Below are 26,791 nucleotides of genomic sequence, written 5' to 3' on the forward strand. Positions count from 1 at the left end.
GTTAAATCAAATTAAAATTAGTGTGTCAGATTGGTCGAGACGCTACACTAAACTGAGTGTTTAATCTTTTTTTTTTCATCCACCCATGTGGTTTCCATTAATGTTCTTTAGTCAGGGACAATGTAAATACAGCATGAAGGATGAGGATTTCCTGTCTTCATGCTTTGCGTTGTGGTTCGCGCTCTGTACATTGTCCAGGGGGATCCATTGCGCTGTATTTGCATTATAATACGTAATAGATTTTTTAGAAAGGGGATTTAATTAGCATTTTCCCCTTTATTTTCAAATCCTAGGAGACCTGTAGTGCCTCATTCATTTTCCACTTCAGACATCCTTCTCTAGTTATCTAGATTGATTCAATGGATAAAACAAAAGACCCTCTGGCAGACAGGATCTACTTGTTTGTTTGTTGGTTTAACATGAGTGTTGAACATGTCCCCGACGTTGAAATGCTTCATGCGTTGAGTCGAAAGGAGAGGTGTGATCTTTGCTATCTTGTTTTGTTCCTTTCTAACTGTATAGTATTTTTTTAGCGCTTCAGGGCCCTTGTTCTGAGACGACTTGTCCGAACCGATAAGAAAGCCACCCAAAGGTCTGGTGATCGCAGGGGTTTGTTAGAAAGCACCGTTTTAATACACCCTGCAGACACTGAGATGGCAAGAAAGAAAAATTCATACTTTAATGTTTGACTTTCAAGTTGATTCCCTCAACATGCACGCCATGTCAAGCTCATACTTTTAGACAGAGCTTGCGCGCTAGCCAATCAGCCAACACTAGTGCCCAGTGGGCATCAACCTCTCCGCTGCACAGGAAATCCTCGATCGGAAGAGACAAGTGTGCGACTTACGCTACTTAAGATGGACAGAGTCTTTAACCTCGGTAAGTACTGCACTCGTAGTCCTCGCCGGCCGGCCGTCACCTAATATTTGACAGGCAGGCAGCCCTCGACTCCTCTGTTGAGGGGATGCTACTGGTACTAATGGCCCTTCCTAGCACAGATCCTCATAGCTGCTGAGTGGTTACTGTAGCTTGCAAAGGTACCTCACCTTACCTACACTGCTTCAGGCATCTCAGGCTGTTTATTCAAATGCTCACTATTGCCCTAGTTTATAGATCTGATGCATTCTCTTGAATAGCTAGGTAGATATTTTTGAGCTGTCTGCAGTTCCTATCGCTTGGCACAAGGTAGATCTACATTAAATTATTACTAGATTTATTTGAAATAGAAATGTTAAATAAAAAAAAAAAAAAAACGCTTTGATGCCAAACTTTTGAAGGTGATGACATCATGAAAATCGGACTTTTTCCGGTTTTAAAAGGGTTATATGATGCGATTTCAAGTTTTCCTTTCTCTTTGGAGTTGTTACAAGCTATTGGTGCATAAAGAAGATCTGTAAAGTTGCAAAGACTAAAGTCTCAAATCCAAAGAGATATTCTTTATAAAAGTTAAGAGTCAACCACGCCTACCTAAAACGGCTCGTTCTAACACGCCCCCACATATACGTCACTGTGTAAATATTTGCATAATGCCGCCCAAATGTGCATGCAAAGAAAGAAGGCGTAGTTTCAGGAACAGCAGTCGTGTTGATGCAGCCATGTCAGGGAGACACTGTGTTTCAGTGAGAAAGCAAAAGCACTTTATTTGACCTTCCGGAAGTAGATGCAATTAGGAATCATTGATTAAGATTTATTTACAACAGAACAGCACAACCCAGATGTTCGAATTTGTGCAACGCATTTTATGGACGATAGTTTTTTTTGAACCTAGAAGAGTACAAGGCTGGCTGTGCACAAAGGCAAAAAAAGGGCAAATTCTGACTTTGCTATGACAATCTGGCGCTTCTGAATCCGACTGCAAGTATGTTTTGTTATTAGTTTAAATATTTGCTACTGACTGTTCAAATGCGAAATTTTGCGCAGCGCAGAGTAACGCGTCGTGTGTGTGTGTGTGTGTGAGAGGGGAACAGGGTCACATCACAGGAGAGTGAACTGTCTGTCAGAAATCATAGCACGTCAGCTGTCTTAACCGCGGCTTGTGTACTGCATCATCACGGTGTCTGTCACGCGACTCTGTTGCCCTTTCGGGCTTGAACTGATGGTAAAACTAATGACATTATTAACTGTCTTGATATTTACTTTGAAAGCTGAAGCTGCAATTATGGTAAGGGGCGTTACATCTCCGACACGTGCTTGTGGTGTTCGGCCAATCACAATGCACTGGGTCAGCTGAAAAGTTGTCATTTTAAATTTTAGCACGGTTACGTTAAAATCCATTTTATGCTCCAGTGTGATTCTCTATATACAGCAAAGCATGTTTATGAAATGAGCCTGGGCACTTCTAAACCATCGTCCACACCTTGACTGACTTTGGTTGTATGTTGTTTTGATGTCATCTTCAGCAGGCAGAGTTTTGGAATGCTTGAGGGGTATATTATTGGAGCCGCTGCATCTTGAGCCAGTCAGAATCTCCTCATAAATGGATTGTACAGACAGTCAGATAAGCACGGCTTGCAGCACTGGCGAAATAATACATCCGTATCTTCTCACATCTCGTCCTTTCTCCTATCAAGCTGAAATGCATTTTCTTGTCAGTAAGGGTTCTTCCCCCCGTCACCCCTCCCCATTCTCCACCATTTACTTCTGCAAACAGATCCCTCTGCTCACAAGTGCATGCTAATAGAGCAGCAGAGTTATAAGAGGCATGTTTGGCATTCAGTGCAGGGATTAGAGAGAAGAGAGTTAGTTTAGTTCAGTATAGGGAAAACGTGATGTACCCACTGCATTGGTGTGCCATATCATTCTGTCTCTCTTTACAGCAGGCAAGTAAATATGCTTTACTGTTTAACCTTCCACCATTACATTTTCACTCTAAAAATGCATAGGTAGATTTTTTTGTTTGTTTTTGTTTTTTATGCATAGGGTGCTTTCTAAGGAAAGTGTCACTTTTACTATTGCTCATACTTTGGGATTACTTAAGTCCAAGTGATAAGCATCATCTCCACATCACTTTTTGTTGCATTGAAGGATGTACTTGGACCTATCTTATTAGACAAGGACCTTGCAACAACTTAGCAACATATGCTCGGATCACTTAAGCAACCTCTTGGTCAAAACAGTCAACCATAACTTGCTAGTATTGAGTGGCAGCACTGCTATCGTTTAGAAAATGTAACATTTTATTTATTAATACGCGTTTTACCATTTACAAAAAAAAAAAAAAAGAGGTGTTGGAGAAGACTGGAAATAATGTGGAGCATCATGGCTAAATATATCCGAGCACATGCATTAACCAGTAGACCATAATGGGCAGCATTTCTTACTTTTAGATGTGCATTTTAAATGTCTACTTGCCCATGGAAAACTACTGTTGATAAAGGCCCCAATATACTTTAAGCAAAATCAAAGAACGAACTGGTGTGATGTCATTTCAAACAAAATCAGGCCAAAACAAATTCTGAGGAGTGGAGTTTGAAACCGTTCTGAGGTTCTGGAAGTTTGAAACCGTTTGCCTAAGCGAACAGACAAGAAGTATAGCAAAGTGTGCAGCACATATTTACTTACTAAATGCCCTTCCAGCAGTGTGAATGGTGTCAGGATGTTGGCTTACAGTTTACCACTGCAAACGTATCTCGTACTACTTTTTAACTCAATGAAAAAGAACTTTGCTATGAGTAAATTGTGGCCATAAGCTTATGCCGTAGTTCATAAGTTACTTGTTGAAAGAGCTTCCTAATGCTTTTCTATATCTCTCCCCACCCCTACATTTTTCTTCTCCCTCACAGACTCCAGAGGAACTGGACGACTCTGACTTTGAGACAGAAGACTTTGATTCTCGTAGCAGGACCAGTGTGCAGACAGAAGATGATCAGCTCATCGCCGGACAGAGCGCTCGGGTGAGAGTTGGGGCTTTTGTAGTTCACATCAGAGCTTTGGTTTCATGTCTTGCCAGTTTATGGAGCCACTTAGGGAATGTCAAAAGGTGTCAAAATCAATCCTAAAATTACAAGAGAATTAGATTCTTTTGTAGGTGCTTGTATGGAATCTGTCCAGGGACATAGTAATTTCCATTTTATTCAGTGTTTCTATAATAAAACTTTATCGCAGTCTATTAAAATAGTCGAAGACAGCACTGGGAAATGGTAAACACTCTATTCACAGGTCAGAATTGCAGCGTCACGGCCAAATCCACCTTTGCTTCACTGTTTAGCTCTAATAGCAGATGTACTCTGAATCAGTGTTTTTAAGATTCTGTACTGATTTCGTGTCAACGGCACTCCTGATGTTGCCACCAGTGAAACAGACATCAAACCTCGCCCCCACTCTACCTCCATTCCTCCTCTCTCTCTCACCCCCTCCCTTCACATCCTCCTCTGTTGCCTTGGTAATGCTTATGAAAATTCATCCCTACATAGCTGGAAGGAACAGTGAATGGATTATGAATACATAATATTAGTGCTGGGCAGTATACCGGTTCATACCGAATACTGGTGTTTATTTTTATTATGATATGAATTTTTTAAATACTGCAATACCAGTGTATGTCACTTAAACAACGTTCGGAACGCGACACAGTTTGAAAGGGGTCACTTTTCACTGTTGGACTGTGGTAAGAGAACAGCTGTATGTGTTACTAAGTGTGAAAGTTCCGAAACTGAAGCTGTAGAACTAATAGAACGTGATGACACAGAAGAACTCATCCATAATATCCACATTGACCGCCACAAATATCCACCGCTAAGGCTGTGTCATCTATTCATATTTACATCCGTTTTGCCGGTCGCAAATTCTTTGTTCCCCATGCTCGCACGAATATAATTACAGATCTCTCACCCTCCTTTTCCATGGTAATGTGAGCATGTTAATGAAAACTGAAAAACATAACAGAAAAATATTCAGCTCCAATCATCTAGGGGATGGCATGAGACTTTAAGAGCTCAGGACTTGAACAGAAAGCTCTTGTTAAAGATAAAAGCACTGCAGAAGACTTACGTTTTCCATTGAAACTTGTTGCTGGGGACGCGAGTAGTATGTTTGTTTAGAGAGTTGTAGAAAACGGGGCAGTGGAGGTTGTGCTTTAGTTAGAATATGATTATATAAGTCTGTAATCACTGTCCAGCCCCCCCCCTAATGCACTAATGTGTGCTACGTGTGTGCCGGTGCTCCAAATTTAAAGAGCAATTCAGTTTATGAGGCCGAATAATTTAATTCTTAGTGAAAACTTGCCAGAAAGGTTTATCGCAATTAGGGCAGTCTGATTTGTATTTTTTTTTTTTATCAGACATTGAGCATGTCCTAACCAGGTTTGATGCAGAAATATTGTGAAATAATTACATAATAAAAAAAGACAACATTTCTATTTGAATATTTTTTCAAATGTAATGTATTCCTATGATGGCAAAGCTGAATTTTCAGCCTCCAGTCATTCAAAAGTTATTGTTATTGTAATATTTTGATTTGGTGCTTGAGAAACATTTCTTATTAATGTTGAAAACAGTTGTATATATTTAAAGAAAAATTTATTTTCAGGTTATCAGGTTCTTTTTCTGTTGATCTTTGATGTGCTGATTGCAGTATCACATATTCCACTGGCCTCCTCATTCAAGTTTTGTAGGGCTATTGATGTTGCAGAAAGCATTGCTCAGCAAAGTTCTGAAAGGTTGTGAACCTTTTACAGAATTAGAGGAATGTTTCATAGCCCATATGCCACCAGCCAAAGCTGTAAAATCTCTCCTGCTTGCCCGGCCCAGACTGGTCATGCAAGAAATGAGAGAGAGAAAGAGAGACTGAGAGAAGGACAAAGGAAGGTGCTAGAGAGAAGCAAAGAAAGAAGCGGGAATAGGGATAGAACATCAATTTTCTTTTTCAATTGCAAATCCTGTGTCATCTCTTTTCCTCATTAACAGTCATAGGTCAGCGTATCATGAGCAGATTTATGTACGGTTTGTTATATATGAGCTTCTCTGTGGAATTGGCAGGCCATCATGGCTCAGCTACCCCAAGAGCAGAAGGCGAAGATTGCCGAGCAGGTGGCCAGTTTCCAGGAGGAGAAGAGCAAGCTGGACGCTGAGGTATCCAAGTGGGATGACAGCGGAAATGACATCATTGTTTTGGCCAAGCAAATGTGCATGATCATGATGGAGATGACAGACTTCACCAGGTGAGCGTAAATCACTCTCTTCCCTGCTCAAATGCCTGTCAAAAACCACACAAACACGCGCATCTCTTTTAGACTCAACTCAATAGACCTCTCTGGCCATGCACTACTGCTCTGATTTCACTGCGTCCCGGCTCAGTGCTTCAGCTTTATATTGGTTTGTATGGCAGTTTGCATTGGCAATAAAATGTGCACAAGCCTTTTTAGAGGGAAATCTTTTCCAATACTGAAAGAGACTGGTGAAATCAGTTTTTGTATTTTGTTTTTTTTTTGGAATACCTAATTTCCCGTCATAAATCAGCTATCAATTAGTAAGGTCTAATATTAAAGGGGTCATATGATGCGATTTCAATTTTTCCTTTCTCTTTGAAGTGTTACAAGCTCTTGGTGCATAAAGAAGATCTGTAAAGTTGCAATGACTAAAGTCTCAAATCCAAAGAGATATTTATAAAAGTTAAGTCAACCACGCCTACCTAAAACGGCTTGTTCTAACACACCCCCATATGTCTACATCACATGTCGAATCCACCGGCCACGCCGTTCTCAAGCCCGCCCACCTCCACCCACTCTAGCCCACCCGCCGCCGCTCACTCAAGCCGGTCTCCGCTCACTCTAGCCCGCCACCCTCCGCTCACTCAAACCCGCCATGTGTTTCATTGTGAAAGTAAAGCTACTTTGTTTGGCCTTCCAAAAGAGGACACGACTAGAAATGTCATGCCTGGAGCTGATCCGTGCTGGTTGCTGAGGAAATACATCAACTTCGCGCTGTCGATCGCCGGATCGGCTTTCACCGTGGACGAATTGGAGTCCAGCCCGGGGTCTTCACATGTGGTTGCCGCAAGCCTCCTTCGTCGAATCCGCCGCCTCTGCTCACTCTAGCCCTCCGGCCATTCCTTGTCATTTTTCCGATCACAAATGCAGACATGGTTTTATGTTTGTGCGGCGCGATGCAACGCAACGTGTAAAAAGACAGTATAAGTCATTATAATCCGTAATTATGTCTCCGCTGGATGCAACAAATGCCTCGTTTATAATGGGTTTTAATGTTTTTGTCTCGTCACTCCGGGACACAGCATCACAATATGGTAAGGGGCGTAACATTTCCATCACACGCTTGAGGTATTTGGCCAATCACAACGCACTGGATAGCTGGCCAATCAGAGCACACCTTGCTTTTCAGACCGATGAGCTTGGTAAAAATCTACGCATTTCAGAAAGGCGGGGCATAGAGGAGAAACAATTATGTACAGTATGTGGAAAATAATGTGTTTTTTTAAACCTTAAACCACATAAACATTTCATTACACCAAATACACAAAATAGTGTTCTTTTTAGCAACATCATATGACCCCTTTAACTAAGACAAGCACTTGGTTCTATCACGTGGAACTTTTTTCCTTTCTCAGTGGAAGCAAATGAGCTGTGGAATTTTATTTATTATTTTATTTTTTGGTGGGCTTTTTACCTGGCTCATTTGCCTGCCTCATTGTCTTTCCATCATACGTAATCCCGAAAGAAAGGGTTTGAAAGGGAAAGAAATCGTTTAACCTCTTGATTTGATTTAAAAACAACAAAGGGCAGAAGCTTCTAGTGCAAGAAAAGGTCATCTGAATTCCTCCCCTGTATTCTGACAGAATCGGGAAAAGGGCCGTTTTTAGGTGTGGCAGCATTCATGGGTCGCACACCTGAGAAGTGACTGCCATCTGCTCTCCCAGAGGACACTGTGTGTGTGTGTGTGTGTGTGTGTGTGTGTGTGTGTGAGAGAGAGAGAGATTGAAAATGTCTTGGTCTATCGCTTCTCCCTGCCTATGTTAACCAGGACCCCTTTTTTAAAGTGGATCATGCTGAGGACACCGTTTGCCAATATTGCACACAAAGTAATGACTGTAGGATGGCTGTCACTCAGCATTATCTCAAGAATATTGGAAAAGCAGCTTTGTTTGCTGCTTCCTCCTGTTCAGGAACAAGTCTCCATTCCTCCCCAGTGCAGTGAACACATTTGTCCACCATTTAGAAAATTTCGATTTCTTTAAAAAAATAAAAGGGTATTATGTGTACACTTACATTACTATACATATTTAAACTTACACAACACTTATTACTATTAATATATATAAAAATTATACATGGGGAAATACACACACACACACCTCTAAACTATATTTTCTTTCCCCATGCCCTAATCTACCCCACACAGAAAAATTTCAGCATTTTTACATTTTAAAAAAAATCATTCTGTATGATTTATAAGCTTGTTTCACCATGGGGACCTCAATTTAACTGATAAACGGACTGTTTTCTATTGTGCTCTTTCATTATCAGCACGTTTTTCCTGTTGAACACTGTAAAGCTGCTTTGACACAATCTGTATTGTATAAAGAGCTATATAAATAAAGGTGACTTGACTTGTCTTAGGTCCCCACGGTGACACGAGTCCTCATGAGTCTGTGTGCATTCAGGTTTAAGTCCCCACCAGGATAGAAAAACAAGACCACAGACACGTATGGGAAGAAAATGGAATGGAGCTAGATGAACAGGTGTTTATTGTTGTTTCTCAAAGGTTTTCTGTGCCACAACACACGGGCTTAACTAATCAAGTGTTATTCATTAAAATCATATATTTATTATGTTCATTAAAATGTTCATCAACTGTTTTCATTTGTGCCCTAAACATGTGGTGTCTGTTGGCTGTTTTGTGTTTTAGGCTTGAGAATAGTGTTGTTTTTGGCGGCCTGTTTTAATTTTAGTTTTAGTCTAGTCTTTGTGTGAAGCTGTCATTTTAGTTTTTATTAGTTTTAGTCACGTTCATACTCTTTTTAGTCAAGTTTTAGTCAACTAAAAGTCTGAGCATTTTAGTCTGAGGTATTTGGCCAATCACAACGCACTGGATAGCTGGCCAATCAGAGCACACCTTGCTTTTCAGACCGATGAGCTTGGTAAAAATCTACGCATTTCAGAAAGGCGGGGCATAGAGGAGAAACAATTATGTACAGTATGTGGAAAATAATGTGTTTTTTTAAACCTTAAACCACATAAACATTTCATTACACCAAATACACAAAATAGTGTTCTTTTTAGCAACATCATATGACCCCTTTAACTAAGACAAGCACTTGGTTCTATCACGTGGAACTTTTTTCCTTTCTCAGTGGAAGCAAATGAGCTGTGGAATTTTATTTATTATTTTATTTTTTGGTGGGCTTTTTACCTGGCTCATTTGCCTGCCTCATTGTCTTTCCATCATACGTAATCCCGAAAGAAAGGGTTTGAAAGGGAAAGAAATCGTTTAACCTCTTGATTTGATTTAAAAACAACAAAGGGCAGAAGCTTCTAGTGCAAGAAAAGGTCATCTGAATTCCTCCCCTGTATTCTGACAGAATCGGGAAAAGGGCAGTTTTTAGGTGTGGCAGCATTCATGGGTCGCCCACCTGAGAAGTGACTGCCACCTGCTCTCCCAGAGGACAGGACACTGTGTGTGTGTGTGTGTGTGTGTGTGTGTGTGTGTGTGAGAGAGAGAGAGATTGAAAATGTCTTGGTCTATCGCTTCTCCCTGCCTATGCTAACCAGGACCCCTTTTTTAAAGTGGATCATGCTGAGGACACCGTTTGCCAATATTGCACACAAAGTAATGACTGTAGGATGGCTGTCACTCAGCATTATCTCAAGAATATTGGAAAAGCAGCTTTGTTTGCTGCTTCCTCCTGTTCAGGAACAAGTCTCCATTCCTCCCCAGTGCAGTGAACACATTTGTCCACCATTTAGAAAATTTCGATTTCTTTAAAAAAATAAAAGGGTATTATGTGTACACTTACATTACTATACATATTTAAACTTACACAACACTTATTACTATTAATATATATAAAAATTATACATGGGGAAATACACACACACACACCTCTAAACTATATTTTCTTTCCCCATGCCCTAATCTACCCCACACAGAAAAATTTCAGCATTTTTACATTTTAAAAAAAATCATTCTGTATGATTTATAAGCTTGTTTCACCATGGGGACCTCAATTTAACTGATAAACGGACTGTTTTCTATTGTGCTCTTTCATTATCAGCACGTTTTTCCTGTTGAACACTGTAAAGCTGCTTTGACACAATCTGTATTGTATAAAGAGCTATATAAATAAAGGTGACTTGACTTGTCTTAGGTCCCCACGGTGACACGAGTCCTCATGAGTCTGTGTGCATTCAGGTTTAAGTCCCCACCAGGATAGAAAAACAAGACCACAGACACGTATGGGAAGAAAATGGAATGGAGCTAGATGAACAGGTGTTTATTGTTGTTTCTCAAAGGTTTTCTGTGCCACAACACACGGGCTTAACTAATCAAGTGTTATTCATTAAAATCATATATTTATTATGTTCATTAAAATGTTCATCAACTGTTTTCATTTGTGCCCTAAACATGTGGTGTCTGTTGGCTGTTTTGTGTTTTAGGCTTGAGAATAGTGTTGTTTTTGGCGGCCTGTTTTAATTTTAGTTTTAGTCTAGTCTTTGTGTGAAGCTGTCATTTTAGTTTTTATTAGTTTTAGTCACGTTCATACTCTTTTTAGTCAAGTTTTAGTCAACTAAAAGTCTGAGCATTTTAGTCTCATTTTAGTCAAAATTATCCATGACTATTTTCGTGTAGTTTTAGTAGACGAAAACTGATGACATTTAGTCTAGTTTTAGTCAATGAAAATTTTATTTTAGTCTCTTTTTAGAAATGCAATTCTATTTAACCCAGTCAATATAGTATAAGTACCTAGTAGTGTAGACGAAACCAAAATTTTATTTTAGCCAAACCCATTTCAAACAAGGTTATCTTATTATATTATTGTTACCTTATAGACTCAAGAATACATCCATTCCAGACACGGAAGACGCTCTGATTTGAATTTACAACATTTATTTTACCAACCAAACATGTTAGAAGTACACACACATAAATTTAAATAAAGACGAACCCCGGCTGGCCGGCCATCCTCATGAGTCTGTGTGCATTCAGGTTTAAGTCCCCACCAGGATAGAAAAACAAGACCACAGACACGTATGGGAAGAAAATGGAATGGAGCTAGATGAACAGGTGTTTATTGTTGTTTCTCAAAGGTTTTCTGTGCCACAACACACGGGCTTAACTAATCAAGTGTTATTCATTAAAATCATATATTTATTATGTTCATTAAAATGTTCATCAACTGTTTTCATTTGTGCCCTAAACATGTGGTGTCTGTTGGCTGTTTTGTGTTTTAGGCTTGAGAATAGTGTTGTTTTTGGCGGCCTGTTTTAATTTTAGTTTTAGTCTAGTCTTTGTGTGAAGCTGTCATTTTAGTTTTTATTAGTTTTAGTCACGTTCATACTCTTTTTAGTCAAGTTTTAGTCAACTAAGTCTGAGCATTTTAGTCTCATTTTAGTCAAAATTATCCATGACTATTTTCGTGTAGTTTTAGTAGACGAAAACTGATGACATTTAGTCTAGTTTTAGTCAATGAAAATTGTATTTTAGTCTCTTTTTAGTAATGAAATTCTATTTAACCCAGTCAATATAGTACCTAATGTTAGTAGTATAGACGAAACCAAAATTTTATTTTTAGCCAAACCCATTTCAAACAAGGTTATCTTATTATATTATTGTTACCTTATAGTAGTGGTTCTCAACCGTTTTTTCCACCGGGCCGCACTATGGTCCAAGTGCAAGTCTCGCGGGCCACACGCATATCATTTACATATTACGTCAGCAATACAAACCAACCTGATTTATATAATATTATGATATTTAATCGATTACATTCATTTAAATAAATAATTCTACTCCCCATAAATAACACCCAATTTTGTGAAATTCGGCTCGAAAGGAGTAACAGCACAATCATAGGCGGAGTTTCACTTTTATGCATGGGGGGGCACCCACTGGCAGACGAGCCACGAGCACTTTTTTATCTGTTCTACATTTCATGTATTTATGTAACATTCTACATTAAAAAAATAATTTAGAATGAACAATAACTGATGTGCAAAGAGTAAAAAAATAAATTATAATAAAAATAAACATACCTAATGCAGAAATACCACTATCTTTCACAATTTTCACGTCATAGTTCAGACGTGGGCAGTGCCTCAGGCCTGTTTTAGGCTTCTCCTTATTTTTATATTTTAGACATCCATCAATTAGTTATGAAAAAAGATTCGTTTAGTGTCCAGCAGTAGCAGTATGTAGCCTATGCTGCGTGCCATCAGCGCAGCTGAAGAGTTCTGTGTTCAAATGAACGCAATAGGCTTAAGCACCGGCAAAAGTAATTACCATAAATGCGTCAGGGGGAAACAGTAAGGAGATATTTGAATTATTTACTAATAAACTAGTATTTTCTGAGTCGGTGTTGCAAGGATGAAGTCGTCGATCCTGACTCGCCACCTTTTCATTAGACGCGCCTTTAGAGAGTAGTGCATCTTTACGGATTATGATCATATAAAAGTAGACCCTTTACAGTTACGAATGAAGTATTACTCTTACTTTTATGAGCAAAAATGGTGTATCCACTGAAAAAAAAATGCAAGTGATCGCGCTGGCGTCTCTATGTCCTGCAAAGCGTGCTTCAGCTTCCACTCTCCGCACAAACTATTGGATATATAGCGCACATTTATCTAGGTTTAACGTTTAAACATTGTTATATGCTTGAACTGTTTTATATCTATAGATTTTATTTTAGTCAAGTCGTGATGATTTGAGAAGGCTAAATTGATCAAACATATGCTCACTGTCTGCCGCTGGCCGCTTGGTCCGTTACTTTAAATGCGTAATGCTAATTAGGCTATGTGAGTACTGCTCATGTCTGAAAATAATATATAAAAAACAATTATTTTACATAAAAACATTAGGCTAGAGCTTATATTTATTTAGTAAATTTTTTAATTAATGTAAAAACTAAAATGAATTGTAAAACTGAAAGTAATTTCTTTAAATTGTGTTCAGCATGGTGGGCCGCATTTGAATTTGTGACGGGCCGCGGGCTGAGAACCACTGCCTTAAAGACTCAAGAATACATTCATTCCAGACACGACGGAAGACGCTCTGATTTGAATTTACAACATTTATTTTACCAACCAAACATGTTAGAAGTACACGCACATAAATTTAAATAAAGACGAACCCCGGCTGGCCGGCCATCGGTCCCTTTCTCTGTGTCAGACTTAACTTTGTTTGGTTTAAGTCTTCTAAATAATGCCGTGGGGCTTGAGGAAGTGACGTCGCCTGCGTCTGCGCAGTGCAACCTGACGCAGCCCCTGAAGTGAGAAATACTGCAAAATAATAATAATAACGCGACTAAACGAGACGAAATAACGTTATAACATTTTGTTTCGTCTCGTTTTGGTCAACGAAAAAGAGACATTTTAGCATAGTTTTTACTTTGTAAACCACATTTAATCTCGTTTTTATTCGTCAATATTGCATTATACATTTAATTATCGTCATCGTCACATAACCAGCATTTACGTTGCGTCTCGTTTTCGTCACGTGATAAAGGTTCGTTGATGACGATATTTAGTCATAATTTTCGTTGACAAAAGCAACACTACTTGAGAATGATATTGTTTCTCTTGAAGGTGACACTAATACCTCTTGTTGAAGGCCCCCAGAAATCTGTCATTGTCTCAAGTTAAAAGCAACAAGGCTGCAGTACATCTGTAGTGTGGTTGCACAGATTTGGTGGCATTTGCATGAAAAATGGCAATTGGTGCTGATGTGTCACCTGCAGAATTGTGCTGAGTGAAGGTCTCGGCAAGTTAATTCAGTCCACACCCAAATTATTGCCCCTTGACCTTGAATGGGTACACAGTCCCATGAAGGTTAATGCTATAAAGAGGAAATTGATTTCGGGGGCCTTTATCCGGCCTCAATATCTGCAGAGAAGCGGCTTGCCACTGATTCTGCTTATGTCCCTTTCTGCTCATGAATAAAGCATGCGTCGCCGGGATTCGTGTCACATATTTTGGAGCCACCTGTCTGTGCATGCTGTGGTCCAGTGCTTGAGCAGTTATATTGACACACACAAAATTGCACTACCCCCATCTGGAACCAGTATCAGTGGCTAATTCATGGACACTCAGTCAGATTTGCATATCTGAGTGTGGGATTGTCAAGTGAGATGAAGTCACACTTGCTCTACAGTCACCTTGTAGTGGCCACACTCTCACCTAGGGCAGGTTACGGGTGGGCCACCACCAAAGTGACATCAAAATAACCCGTCCTTTGTGTCTATCAGAATGATAGAAGAGTTGGTTGCTCTTTGTGGGGTGCATTTTCTTTTTGAGACAGTCTCTGGTGAATTCCTGTGACTGTTTTGATGGATGCAGTGCTGCCAGGAGGACCCTGCCTGAACGGCACAGAAAGAGAGAGAGTACTAGGGAGGGGTGAGTGTAGAGGAAGAGCAAAAAACACAAAATTCCATCTGTGTGGGTTGGATTGTTCAGTTTAGCCTGAAGAGAGCAGCTTTGAATCCAGGTTGCGCCACTTGCCAACTGTGCCCCTCAGTCCCTTGTGGGCACACAGAACTGGCAAATGACTGGCTGGATCGTAACTGGGGAGCTGCAGGGGGGTGTGCTGAGATGGGACACTGGGATTAAATGAACTATTAAATGAACTGAAGTGGCAGTGACCCCAGGAAGCTGACCAGACATCACAGAAGTGGGTGGGAGCTGCTGCTAGTTCACGCCATCTGTCGGTCTATGCGTATCTCGTTCATTCATACCCCCCGCAAAGTCTTCAAGCTACTAGTGAATGGAAGCGTGTTGGAGAGGGATGTTCCTCCTTAATGAGATTAATCAATTGGAAGCAAATGTATCTAGTCTTGCCCAAAAAGCCTTGTTCACGCTGCGCTGTGTTCCTGTGAGTGAGGCTGTGAAACAAGAGCCTGTTTTTTCATCAACCTTGTCAGTGTGACCAGCCATTCTTATCTGTTGAATGTGTTGACATCTTGACATGTATCATCCATGCTCACACATACTCACTAGCATGTCACATTAGATGGCACACAGAACGGTAACTGTGAATGAAACTGCTGTTTTTTTTTCCCAGGGGGAAAGGACCACTCAAAAACACCTCTGATGTGATTAGTGCTGCAAAGAAGATTGCCGAAGCGGGATCAAGAATGGACAAGCTGGGCCGCGCTATTGCGGATCAAGTAAGTTGAACTCGCAACTCTGTTTTTCAGGAAAAAACATATTTTCTGTTAGTGAATTATCCATGCACTTGTTTCATTTAAAGATCTTAATCCTTATGAAGCACTCCAGTGAAACGCAACAGTGCATGATTTATCTCTCAGCCAACTCCTATCCCTGGCTTTTTCCCAGCACCTTTTGAAAATTGCGACAGAGACTATGATGCAAAAGACAGCACTATGGGTCCGTAAATCCAATCCCCATAGTCTGACACTTATTTTTCTGGAAAGCTCTTATTCTTGAAGCTGAGTGACAGTGACAGGTTCACAGGCTTCGTGAAAATAATACAGGAACATTTCCAGTAAACATCAAACCAGTGTATGTGCTGCAAGGGTTCTTTCAGATTTTTCTTGTCTTCTCAATAGCGCTGTTGAACAAGATATTGTGAGCTCAGGAAGGGGGATTTGCATGGCAGAGTCATCACTCATCTTTCCACGAAGGCCTCTCCTCTCAGTTTGTCATTTAATTAAAAGAGTGCGTCATGCTGTGCTAACATCATGCAGCATGCAGACTACCAGTTTGATGTGTCAACAGCACTGTAGTGTGTGTTTTTAAGAACTACAAGACATTTTTCCAATTTGAACTACATTAAAGGGATACTCCACCCTAAAATGAAAATTGTCATTAATCATTTACCCCCATGTCATTCCAAACCCCTAAAAGCTTTGTTTGTCTTCGGAACACTACGGTTGAAGCACTGATGGCAGATGGACTATTCTGACAATGTCTTTCATACTTTTCTGGACCTTGACAGTGTAATTTACTTGGCAGTCAATCGGACAGTCACAAGCCTCTCGGTTTTCATCCAAAATAAATTGTGTTCCGAAGACGAACTAAGCTTTTACGGGTTTGGAACGACATGGGGGGGTAAGTGATTAATGAAAATTTTCATTTTGGGGTGGAGTATCCCTTTAAGCTGAATGGTTAGCAGCGAGAACTTGTGAAGCTCAGGGTCACGCTAGATGTTAATTTCCTGAGTTCATGCATTTGCAAGCACATTTTGCACAGTGCAGCACCCAGGGAGGGAATGTAAAGATACGCGGCACTATCCTGTTTGCTGCATGGTAATGGCTGTTAATTAGCCATGCCTGTGAACATCTGCAGTATGCTTTCAAAAAAATACCTTTAACATAAACTTGCATAATAAGCAGCCTTCATGCAAACCAAAGCTCTGCACTTTTGATATTTTATTTAGGTTGCACTTTGATCCGACGTGAAGCAGCTCCACTTTTCAAGTCTGTAGTAATGCTACCTGCGCTGACCCAATTGGAGAGGAATACTAAATGTCCAGTTCAGAGACGGTGAAAGCTTTCATAGACAGCCACGTCCTGCCATGTCTTTGATGTTGCTTATTCAGTGCCGTGAATACAATATCCCCTGCAGAAAACAGATGGGTACTGTGCAGGTGCTTGTGCGTGTGTCTGTGGATGTTTGCTTATCTGCACACACTGACACATAAATGAAAATGCATTGTTTTGTTACCTGTGTCCATTATATTGAACCTACCAATTCTTTTTTTGAGAAATGGTATTGGTTTGCATGTAGGACACATTTAAAATGAACTTTGCCACATGTGCTAATGACAGGTGTGATGAGAATTCACTGGTCATAATTTACAATTTTTTTTTATTATTCTTACTATTGTTTTATGTGTATGTGTGTTTTGTTGATTTGTTTTTTGCAGTTTAATTAAATATACCATTTAATATTGGAGTTAGTAAAAAAAAGAATAAATTGTATTACTGCTGCTACTACTACTACTAATAGTTTTAACAGTTTTTATTATACAATGTTATATTTTAATAATTTATTAATAGTTATTAAACTTATTATTATTATTATTATTATTAAATCTCAATTTAGATTTGTATTGCATATTTGTGAAATAAGCTAGTCTTCATCTCTCTACACCTGTCTCAAACAGACAGTACTTGGCTAAATTAATTTTGTATGCTGTGTGAGTGTATGTAGGGATTGATGTGTGCATTATTAACAAGTGCATTGGTTGTGGGAATAAATGAGTCTGTCCGAGTACGACCCCCTGCTTTTAAACAGGTGTGAGCAACTCCAGACATTCAGCCCAGCTCAGCTCAGTCCAGAATGTTCTCCCTTCCTCTTGTCCTGCCTACAAATAGAGGAATTGAGGGCAGTAGGTGAAGAAAAAGTGAAAGAAATGAGGGATGGGAAGCCCCAAGTGAGACCTAAATCCATTAAGTGTGATTCGTCTTTAATTAGCAGTGTAATTACCAGGTGGCAGCTTTCTTTATATATATGTGTGTGTGTGTATATATGTATGTATGTATGGCAAACTATATTTAGACTACTCATACCTTGTGCAAACGAAGCTGCCAGAGGCTAACTGCCGAAAAATGAACGAAGGGAAGCAGTTCCTTATACAGAAGGATGAATCGTCAGATTCAGAGGAGCCTGCGGAGGGATGGAAAGCAAATAATCATGGCACTCCTCCCCCTACTCTCTGTCCTCCTTGCTCTCTTTGTCATATCAAAGCCCTGCCACAGAATACAGAGCGCTGGGCTATAGCATCACTTCTGACTGTTTGTCATGTCATGTACTTTTGTTACTTCTGAGATTGCCAACAGACACCACAACAGAGCCGCCATGTGTTGATAGGCCAAAAATATCAGTGAAAGTTGAATATGCCAAAAAAAAGCATTCTTCAGAAACCTGGTACAGATAAGATGTTGCAGAGTGGGGGAAGTTAGTTTTGCAAAAAAAATAAAACTGATGAAAGCATGATATGTATTGCATAACACTTAAGCCGGCACAAATGCATCCTAGCAGCAAGCTTGACTACTTAAACCTAACTAATCAAAATGAGGATATGACAAAACATACTCCTCTGCATCTGGAGGCCAACCAAGGATGCAGACAAGACAGTGGTAACCAAGCGGATAGCATGGGTGATCGTTGATGATTACAGAGAGGCCTTTTCAGCGGGTGGTGCGTCTTGTCTGAGAATCAGGCCTTCTGAATCCATCTCATAACATCTAGATGTTGTATGAAGATGTGTTTGGATCGTTGTAGAGTGCTGCCAGAAATGTTCGGGCAGGTTTAATACGAGTTGTCAGTTAAATGGCTGTAACAGAGCTCAATTAAATTTTTAAGAAATGAGTATAGTGCATAGATGAGGAGAATGCAGGATTTAGGTCATTTCCACACAAAGGTCTGCACTGCAGTTTATTAAGAATTTACGAGCAGATTCTGCAGGGGCAACTTCTGAGGATGCCATCTGAGCACAGTGCTGAGCAAGTAATGCAGTGTAATTGAGATTTATAATTGTGTAAGCCCACCACACTGTCAATAAATATTGTGCCCTACATGCATGCGCATTAAGGCATGAAACTGGCACACACAGACACGATCGCACAACACTAGGTTTGCATAGTTTAGCGAGGCAGACCTGCGGGCGGCAGCATGTGTTTTATGCCAGTGATGTATACCGACATACATAGTTTTCCTATTTACATTCAATCAGGGAAGATTTATGGTGATCCATAGGCACCACCACAGGTTGGATTAATCCCAGTTCTGGCCTCTGGCTGCTTAACGGTGACAGGCCTGTAAATTTCCTTCTGTACAGTAGAAGAGCAAAAAAAATCAAGACACGATCCCACAAATTCTCAGCTCAGCACTTCAGGGGTTTGGTACCTTACATGATGCCCACTAGCCTGGTTGAGACTCTTGATTTTGTTGCATAACGACGGACTATTAGCAGTGTTTGCGATGTATTATTCTTTTTAGACTTTGAAAACTCATGGAAGTTTTTTGTTTTTCTGTAAATATTTATCTGCTCTTGTGTAGAATAAAACTTGATTGTAAGCCATAGTGTTTGGTTTTTGAACAAATTGCTCAGTCATTTCTCTTCAGTGAATTAGTTAGAATGGTTCACAAATCAGTTTGTGATTCTTTAACAAATTGGTCTGAATTTAAAATCTTTTTAAAAATCCTTATTCTGTGATCTCAGAGGTCATGGAGAGCTCATTGGTTATAAAAAAGGAATCATGTGAATCTGAAGGATTGCTGTGAAAAAACTGAAGGTAGTATAGGAGGGAGAAACAAATCCATAAGTTAAAGAGTTCAAAACTCTATTCGAGGATCCCAGTGGGCACTGTTGGTTCAGTTGTGTGAAAGTTGATGCAACATCAAACCAACCAGACATCTAGGAAAAGTTGTCCATCACACTGCTGTGAAACTTTAGTGGGCATAACCCACAAAAGAATGCATTACCCAAGAAGCTCCATTTATAATTAGGGCTGCTCTATATTAAAATGCTACTATGTCAGTGAATACAGGAAACTGGCATTTCTCCTCACTGTTGTGTTGAGAAAGGTCACAACCCTTCTCGTGCTGTTCTACTACCACTGCCCGTTTAGAATGGAATTTAGCGGGCCGGATGACATTTTCTGTGATGCGGCCTGACCTTCATACTCACTTCTATAGCAGGATATTTTTAAAGTTTAGGTGTGAAATCCGTTATATTTTCCAACACCTGCATTCTCATCCGCTCATCAGTCCAGATAGTGGCTGCCCCCTTGTTTTCATTCTTTTGAACGATTTTCTCAGGGTGTAGTTCAGTGTTTTTTTTTAGTTCGCTCATGGTTTCACACTCCACTACAGCCTCCATGGCAGAGGACAATACTGTATTTACACAATAATGTACACATTTGTGACCCGTGCTGGCAAAATGAGTCTGAATAATTTTGAGATAGATGCAAAAAAGTAAAAAATTTGAGATTTTCACAAAAATGAGTTAATTAAACATTCATCTAGTGATCCCAATGCTCTAAATAGCAATTAAACAGCTAAAATTATCGTTATTTGTAAATTTTTTGAGAGAAGTATATGGAGTCAATGTAATGCCACTTATATATGCAAAATAAAGTTTTGCAAACGAAAATAAAGAATTGCAAAATATAAATGAAACCGCACAAAAGCATTGATTTTGCAATACATATTTTCCGTGGCCATATCTACGAATTTATTTGCAATGCTGCTTTTATTTTGCGTTTCAGTCAAGTTTGAGCTTGCGATACCGTTTTCACTTTGCGCTTCACGTTTCTGCGCGTCTCGCTTTCTGGCACTGTTTTGACATGGGGGTGGAGTCAAGGGACGGGGGCGTGTACAACAGGCCTGGGCATGCCTCCCTGGAAGTGACGTCATCGGCCCGAGACGCAGCTCACTGATCCAGGCACTATCGTTATTCTCTAGCATTAAAACATGCATGTTTTCGTTTTATTAACTTTATTAACAAATGTATACGTGTATTAGCAGTGTTTGCTCAAGTTAAAGAAGTTGTTAACATGAACATCTGCTGTTTACTTCTCTCAATGTGCACACTTTTATAGCATTAAAATGTGTATTGTTTCATTTGGTTAACTAAATGTGTTTGTTTAAAATCTCTTAACCTGTGGGAGGACGCCAGCATACAGAAGCGTTCTTTGTTTACATGAGCTCAGAGTTACTGCTAGTTCTAATGTTAAAGGATGCAATTAACTTCATAAACTAACTTACATCATTAAAAAAGGTCTACGACTCAAGCTTCATATCGATCTCGACTTTGTTTTGTATTTACATAACTCCTGGCATAAATTAAGAAATGACTAAGTAAAAAAAAAATGAAGCTCTTTGATTCAACCTGGGATATGTATTTATTATTTTTATTTTGAATTAAGAAATTTTAGATATAAAAAATTATTACATTATTAAATTATTATATTAACACTATAACTGCCACGGGGTCATTTTACCCATGGCTGTTTTTCAAATGTAGGCTACATAATGTTTTCAATAAAGAATATCCAAGTCTCACAGTCATTGACTTTTACTAAAATTGTGTTATTTACAATCCCCTGTTGTTAAAAAAATTGTTAAAACCAGAATAAAAGCTGGGCATTTATACCTATAAGCGCCATCGAGTCAAATTTACGCATATAATTCCTTTGCCGCGCTGTCATTGAGCAACGTGTTAGCTTACTGCAAACAGTCACACAATGCACATTCAAATTAAGATGTTTTAGCCAGCTCATAAATGTTCAGACTTTGGATTAATTATTCACTTTTGTGTTGCAAATTTTTTTTTGTCATTTGTTTTCTACAGTGTTGCTTAGCTATTTATTCCTGAAGAAAAAAATCTGAATTATGATGTTATGAATAAAACAATTTTTATGATTACCCCAAGTTTATTGGTGGTGTTCTCTTATTCAAATTAAAAATTATATAACTAAACAAATAGATAATTGATTAGGTGAAACTGTGCGATTGAATTTGTCATTGTATCATACATCCTAGTGCATACATGCAGTGTGGTGAATTATTATGGCTTATTATAGTCTATTTAGGGTATTTTAGTAATTTAAAAAACATGGGTTATCTTAAAACATTTTATTATAATATTACACCACCCAAATATGTATTTATTTCCTTGTAATTCTCATTGTCATTGCAGGCTGGTTTATATTCACCATTAAGAAAAGTGATTGTGTAACCTGCTTAAAAATAGCCGTGAACTTAAAACATCAGGACAAAAACATAGTTGATGACTAAAAAATAACCATTTTATGACTCTAGACATTGTGAAGACAGTGGCATAATACAGTGACACAGGTTTTTTTTTAGCCATATCAAAACAGTAGTCCTGTGCGTGGGTAAATTTTACCCGCTGGCGCTTTTAGGTATACAGCGACCTCTGGTGGTTTAAGTGTTAACCATAGTCCTAGGCTACGGACTGTGTTGCACGCGATGTAGACAACATTCAAATAAAGTTTATTATGAATAAATGTTAAATAAAGTACATCAAATAAAATAGGCCTACAATAAATGTTTTTATCCATCCCACAAGTCTTGTAAGTCCATGTATTTTATTGTTATTATTATTGGTAATATTTTTATATTTGTTATGTATTTGATTTTTTTTTACCTTCATTTCGACAGTTAGTCTTGTGCTTGGTTAAATTTAACCCGCTGGGGCTTTAGGTGTACAGCGAGCTCTGCTGGTTTAAGTGTTAACCATAGTCCTAGGCTACGGGACTGTGTTGCACGCGATGTAGACAACATTCGAATAAAGTTTATGAATAAATGTTAAATAAAGTACATAAAATAAAATAGGCCTACAATAATCTTTTTTTATCCATCCCACAAGTCTTGTAAGTCCATGTATTTTATTGTTGTTATTATTATTATTATTGGTAATATTTTTATATTCGTTGTTATGTATTTGATTTTTTTTAACCTTCATTTTGATCTCTTTACTTAACGTTCAGGGCTGCGTTTCCCAAAAGCATCTTAAGCCTAAATCGATTGAAGAACCATTGTCATCATTTGGCTTACGGTGCTTTTGGGAAACGCAGCCTTGACGAGTTTTGTAAATAATAGCCTATGCTGTAAATGCCCGACATGCCAATAAAGCTTTGATTATGCTATATGACAGGAATTTTTACTGGAAGTGCAGTTTAGAGGATGAATTTAACAATAACCCTATAAATACCCTAACCCTATAATTATAAATACTAGAATTATAAATGAATAATTTGGAGTTCAATGCAAAGGGAGATATTTTCTTTCAAAGAAATCGCTGTTTAAGGACTACAAAAAACGTCTGGTAGGGACTACAGCGAGCTTCTTCCTGGGTTTGTGACATCACTAACCCCGATGTTTACATATACCCCGCCCCCGGGAACTTGCAACTACCCATCATGGTAAGAGGGCATGATGTTTCTGGACAACGTGCACTAGGCGGTTAGCGAATCACAAACACTGAGCCCGCTGACCAATCAGAGCCCATTGCATATTTCTGAGGGAGGGGCTTCATAGAACCAAGAACTCAACAGACCGCTTTGACGAGAATGAAAACAGCGGTGTAGAATAAAGGTAAAATGTGAAAATAAGGTTTTTCTTTTTTTTTAATGAAGCATGAACACGTTACACTGCACCCCATAAACACAATCAAGCTTTTGAAAAAAGCTGATCAACCACCCCTTTAATATATAGGCCGTCTGTCTCATTAATGTTAATCTAGCAATAAAAGTAAAGGGGGAATGCTGCTCTTGATTGAACTGCTTTTGTAGTTTTAATAATCAGTTTATTTGTAATGAACACTAAAGGGATTTTTACATTTGATTGTTTCTTTGAATGCTTTTGTTTAGATGTAAAATGAAAAAAGTAATGCATTATTTTTGTTTTTTTTCCATATTTGTTCTACTGTTTTTTTTAGTTTTTTTTGCATATGTTCTTATTTATAATAAAAGAATAAATAGCTATATTGTGATTATTAATATAGTAATTATTTTTAAGTAAAGAACTGGAGGAAAAGATGCAACGTTGCACTGTGCTTTGGAACCTTCAGAAAACTAACTTGATTTTTCTCAAAATTGACTTTGCTGACTCTGTCGACTTGGATAGATAAACGGGTGTAGCTCAGTCATTTTTCGTCCGATTCCAACAAATCATACATCATTCTGAAGGCCATTTACAGGAAAATGTGAAAATATTTAATTTTTGAAAAATGTATAATTTTGACTCATTTTGCCAGCACAGGTCACATTTACAGAGAGAGGAAACAGCGTTTTCTGTATTTTTCAGTATTGCAATTTTCATGAATATGCAGAGTAGAAGTTGCTCACTATGGCAGTCCAGATTTTACTAAAAGGCATAGTTCGCCCAAAAATGAAAACCATCATTTACTCATTTTTGTATAGCTTCATAAATTCTGTAGCATGCATTTGAGTTAGTTCATTAGCTTTAGTTCACCTCTTTTCATGATGCACGTGATAGAAACATAATGGTGACACCTTTTTATCACCTTGTGTAACCGAGGTGCTAAAAGTGCCTCGTTTTAACACTTAAAGACTCATTGTCATCTTAGAAAAGCAGCGCACTTTCAGGACAGCCCATTACTTTTGAAAACCACATGCATTATTAGCTGGCATATACGAGCTAAAGATTTTTCTTTCACTGATTCCTGTAAAAAGGAAAACCAAAAGTCCTCTAAGAACTTGTAAAACGTGTATTTTAATTGTTCTTCGGTCTCTTTAAAGTAAGTATTTTTTATTTATTTATTTTTACAAATAATTGCCAAGAAACGCCTGCTGCACAGAATCCAAAGTCCACGACCAGGCAAGGTAATATCCATTAAGTGCGTGCATGTACATTACTTAAAAGGTTGAAGTTGGGCTGAAGTTGAACGTAAGGTTACACTATGTACTCTAGGGTTATATGAGTTTCCTAAGGAGAACACTCTTCTCAGAAGTTGCTTATTTTAAATTGAGTGATGGGTGAATGCAGAATAAGCTCTTGATCCTGCCTGATAAGGGACTTTCTGGACACTCCACTTCTCCAAAAAATAAAAAATAAAATGCTGTTTTAGCGTATCCCTTCACCGCAAAGTGCCCCCCAAATCAATAGGTTTGGGTACCGAAACCGGTACCTATGTAACCGGTATGTGCTAGAACCAAATCAGAACGCAGATTTCGGTGCCTCGTTTCGGTGCCATTTAAATGCTTGAGCGATCGTTTGAAATATTTGTTCTCCAAAACGGACGTAAGGATCACCGGCACCGCACATGAAAAATAATTTCTCGACTGAGAAAATTCACGAACGCAAGTCAGAAAGCTCTAATAATACAAATCCAACACATCTTTGTAGTAACGGGAGTGTCCATGTTGTTTTTATATTCCGACTTAAAAGCACAACTCGGGAAATGAGAGCATCCAAGGAGTGCGTGAATGCAGCAATTACACTTGCTCTGATGGCAGCAGGTAGATACCGTTAGCTAGCTAAGCTAAACATTCTTAAATTAAAATGCCTAAAGCTAAACTTCCCTTGTAATGACTTGCAATGAGAAGCGTTTCTAAACCTGTTGTCCAGCAAAAGAGAACACTACGTTTTTACTCCACAACTGCTTCCTTTTGTGATCTGATGTGGCTTCTTGTCACAGAATGAGGCAGAAAACAGGTTCTATACTGTAAAAAGCATATGGTAAAAAGACTGTCGATTAGCAATGGATTATAAATATACTTAATTATGATAAATACCAAATATGGCTTGAATAACACAGATAAACTATACATTGTCGCAGTCGAGTGTTTATTGTCTGTCTTATCATTCAAAACGTTTATATCTTCTGTTTACTCAGTTACAGCGATAGCAATGCCAAAAGCACAACTCGGGAAATGAGAGCATCCAAGGAGTGCGTGAATGCAGCAATTACACTTGCTCTGATGGCAGCAGGTAGATACCGTTAGCTAGCTAAGCTAAACATTCTTAAATTAAAATGCCTAAAGCTAAACTTCCCTTGTAATGACTTGCAATGAGAAGCGTTTCTAAACCTGTTGTCCAGCAAAAGAGAACACTACGTTTTTACTCCACAACTGCTTCCTTTTGTGATCTGATGTGGCTTCTTGTCACAGAATGAGGCAGAAAACAGGTTCTATACTGTAAAAAGCATATGGTAAAAAGACTGTCGATTAGCAATGGATTATAAATATACTTAATTATGATAAATACCAAATATGGCTTGAATAACACAGATAAACTATACATTGTCGCAGTCGAGTGTTTATTGTCTGTCTTATCATTCAAAACGTTTATATCTTCTGTTTACTCAGTTACAGCGATAGCAATGCCATATTAGCAAAGAGTATAGGGTAGGGATGGGGAGTCGACTCCAAAAGAGTCAATTCCTCGACTCTGAATAGCTCTAGAATCTGCAGCACTGGAATCGACTCTTGTTCCATGTCGACTCCGAAATCGCTGATGTCTTCACTGATTCTCAAATCCATATATAGTGAATGGCAGTTGAGTGCAGTATATCAGCAGAGTGTAAACGAAATTAAGCGAGGATCCGTTTGCTGTGCAGTCCGTGTGTACGGTTCGTGTGCAGAAGCAGAACGGGCTCATTGTGCTTTCACAGGGTTGAAACCTATGATCCGCGGCTATTTACCACCATTACTTTGATTTGAAATCCGAACGTTACTAAAAAATGTTTTTTTTTAAAGCAGATTGTTTTTACACAGTAGCTCATACAATCTTTCATAGACATACGTTTAAGCGCAATATAGCCTATTAAAATGACTTCTGTATATATGTATCATTAAGATACTCAAGCAAATGACAAAACGTAAACACAGTCTACATTTCTTACGTTAAATGGTAGTAGGCTATCACAAACATTTTAAAATAAAACTTACCATTGACAGAAACAGCCGTCTCGTGCCTTTTCTTTTGCATTACATCCTTATTACAATCCTGCTGGTCATAAATACGTTTTTCTAACTCCATGAGTGCCATCTATGTTGCCGTAGCGTAGCTATTTATTTAAAAGGGTATTTTTTCCTTGCTTTACTCCCATTGCTAAAAAGCTGTTAACTGCAAAAAAAAAAAAAAAAAAAAAATTTTAGGCTCATTATTTTA

At 38.7% G+C, this 26,791-nt stretch overlaps 1 protein-coding gene across 1 annotated transcript in view; it reads left to right on the forward strand.

The window, feature by feature from the left end:
* Positions 1-26,791, forward strand: part of LOC107594905 (catenin alpha-1-like) — a 140,156-nt gene that overhangs the window by 100,219 nt on the left and 13,146 nt on the right. Inside the window, exons 10-12 of the mRNA XM_016285119.1 lie at positions 3,783-3,893; positions 5,976-6,157; positions 15,222-15,327. Coding sequence (XP_016140605.1) covers positions 3,783-3,893; positions 5,976-6,157; positions 15,222-15,327 — 399 coding nt within the window. The remainder of the gene's footprint in view (positions 1-3,782; positions 3,894-5,975; positions 6,158-15,221; positions 15,328-26,791) is intronic.

Source organism: Sinocyclocheilus grahami, unplaced genomic scaffold (assembly GCF_001515645.1).
Source record: "Sinocyclocheilus grahami isolate Dianchi unplaced genomic scaffold, SAMN03320097.WGS_v1.1 scaffold192.1, whole genome shotgun sequence".
NCBI classification, from domain to species: Eukaryota; Metazoa; Chordata; class Actinopteri; order Cypriniformes; family Cyprinidae; genus Sinocyclocheilus; species Sinocyclocheilus grahami.